At 58.0% G+C, this 2,418-nt stretch overlaps 1 protein-coding gene across 1 annotated transcript; it reads right to left on the minus strand.

Annotated features, from left to right (window-relative positions):
• Window positions 1–274: 274 nt before the first annotated feature.
• LPAR5 (lysophosphatidic acid receptor 5) lies at window positions 275–1,375 on the minus strand. Its single transcript, XM_049772494.1, has one exon. The coding sequence runs from the start codon at window positions 1,373–1,375 to the stop codon at window positions 275–277; it is 1,101 nt and encodes a 366-aa protein (XP_049628451.1).
• Window positions 1,376–2,418: the final 1,043 nt, after the last annotated feature.

Consider the following 2,418-nt stretch of genomic DNA (forward strand, 5'->3'; position numbering starts at 1 on the left):
GGCTGGAGCGACAGCACAGTGGTAAGGCGTTTGCCTTGCACGCAGCCAACCCAGAACAGACGATGGTTCAAATCCCATCTGTTCCCCCGTGCCTGGTAGGAGCAATTTCTGAGCAGTGAGCCAGGAGTAACCCCTAAGGGCTGTCAGGTGTGCCCCCCCCCAAAAAAAAAAACCCCCCAAAATCAGAAATCCAAGGATTCATCCTTCCACCTTTGTGACAGTCTGCCATGCCAGTGGCATCAGGGGGAACCACAGCTGGGCCACAGTGATGCCTTCAGAGGGTTGAATCCTTGGGGGACTGGCCAAAGGCCAACTTGGGGTTCGTTAAGGACTCCAGCAGGCCTTGGCTGACTCCTGGGGCCTGGGTCCCTGCCGCCGCCACCACCATCTCCGAGGCCCGGGGACTCTTGATCGCCCAGGCCCTGGCTCTTAGTGGGGTGCTCAGCTGGCGCAGCGTCTGTTGGAACCCCTCGGCACTAAAATAATAGACCAGAGGGTCGAGCACACAGTTGGAGCCGGCCAGTAGCACCATGACCATGAGAACCCCACGCACCCGGGACGGTGTCTCAGCGTCCAGCACCAGCAGCTCGCTCCGCAGCAGCCCGTAGACAGCCAGGGTGGCATTGTAGGGCACGAAGCACAGCAGGAAGATGACCAGGTTGGCGAGCAGGAGGCGCACGGTTTTGCGTCGCCGCTGGCTGCGTGTGGCATGGGGTCGGGCCAGGGTGCAGAAGACGCGGCCCGACGAGTAGAGCACTGCGGCCAGGGGCAGCACGAAGCCCAACACCTCGGCCAGCAGCAATAATGGTAGCAGCTGGCTCCTCCATAGCATGTTGCTAAAGTGCTCGAAGCAGAGACGCGCAATGCTGCCGTTCCGTGCCAGGCACTCGGAGGGCCTGTGTGCCAGCACGGTGGGCGCAGCGGCCACCAGGATGAGGACCCACACGGCCAGGCACAGCAGCCTGGCCACGCGGGGTCTTCTTAGGTGGCGTAGCCTGAGCGGATGCACGATGGCCACATAACGGTCCACGTTGATGAGCATCAGGAAGATGCAACTGCCATACATATTCATCTGGAAGATGGCCCCGGCCGCCTGGCACATGAAGTCTGGGAAGGGCCAGTGGTGCCGCACGTAGTAGGACAGGCGGAAGGGCAGCGAGAGCGTGAAGAGCAGGTCGCTGGCCGCCAGGTTGCACATGTACACGGTGACCACCGAATGCACGCGCAGAGCACGCAAGAACACCCACAGGGCCAGCGCGTTCAGGGGGAGCCCCAAGGCCAGCACGATGCTGTAGACCACCGTGTGCAGGTGGTGGGTGGAGCGGAAATCAGGGCACTGGTTCAGGGTGGTGTTGGCAGTCAGGTTGGCACCCATGGTGCCCAGGGGTGACGGAGAGGATGGGCGCGTCATGGCACATCAAGGCCCACCTGGCCTTCTTCATCTCCGGATCCTGCCCTGGAGACAGTCCACAAGTTGGCAGAGGTGGGCCTTGGGGCCGCTCACAGTAGCCGTCACAAGGGGGGCAATGCCCATGGTCATAGTGCCAGTAATGGTTGGGGACCTGAAACCGGCAAAGAGCAAGATTATGTAAAGGCCAGGGTGGGAGATACAAATGGTCACCCGTTTTGTTATTGCTTTTTTGTTTTTTTTGCTTTTGTTTTGTTTTTGGGTCACACCCGGCGGTGCTCAGGGGTTACTCCTGGCTGTCTGCTCAGAAATAGCTCCTGGCAGGCACGGGGGACCATATGGGACACCGGGATTCGAACCAACCACCTTTGGTCCTGGATCGGCTGCTTGCAAGGCAAACGCTGCTGTGCTATCTCTCCCGGCCCTGCTTTTTTGTTTTGGAGCCACATCTGGCCGGTGCTCACAGCTTACTCCAGACTCTGCATTCAGGGATCACGTTCAGGGATCGATCATTCAGGGATCTGCTTTCAGGTAGGTTCAGGAGATATATGGGGTTTCCAGGATGAACCAGAGTAAGTCATGGGCAAGGGTACAAGGTAATTTCCTACCCACTGTACCATTGCTGCAGCTCACAAGTGATTTACTAAACAAACTAAAGGACCTCTCGTCTTCTCAGTCTCTGTTCTCTCCCCCAGCCCAAGTCTGTGCAGAATAGCTCTTAGGAGCAGGCCCAAGGGTAGCCGGAAAGGCCCTGGATCTGTTTTCACTGTGTCTTAAACATCTGGTAGTTAGAATAAAGGAGATAAGAGATATAGTCAAGGGGCTGGAGATATAACACAGCGGTAAGGCGTTTGCCTTAGACACAGAAGGATGGTGGTTCGAGTCCCGGCATCCTGTATGGTTCCTTGAGCCTGCCAGGAGCGATTTCTGAGCATAGAGCCAGGAGTAACCCCTGAGCACTGCCGGGTGTGACCCAAAAACCAGAGAGAAAGAGGGGGGGAGAGGGGGAG

The sequence above is a fragment of the Suncus etruscus genome, chromosome 4, assembly GCF_024139225.1.
Source record: "Suncus etruscus isolate mSunEtr1 chromosome 4, mSunEtr1.pri.cur, whole genome shotgun sequence".
In the NCBI taxonomy this organism is placed as follows: domain Eukaryota; kingdom Metazoa; phylum Chordata; class Mammalia; order Eulipotyphla; family Soricidae; genus Suncus; species Suncus etruscus.

Bases quoted from the DNA above. Each gene is read 5' to 3' on its own strand.
- LPAR5 (XM_049772494.1), bottom strand. From the start codon at position 1,375: ATGGGTGCCAACCTGACTGCCAACACCACCCTGAACCAGTGCCCTGAT.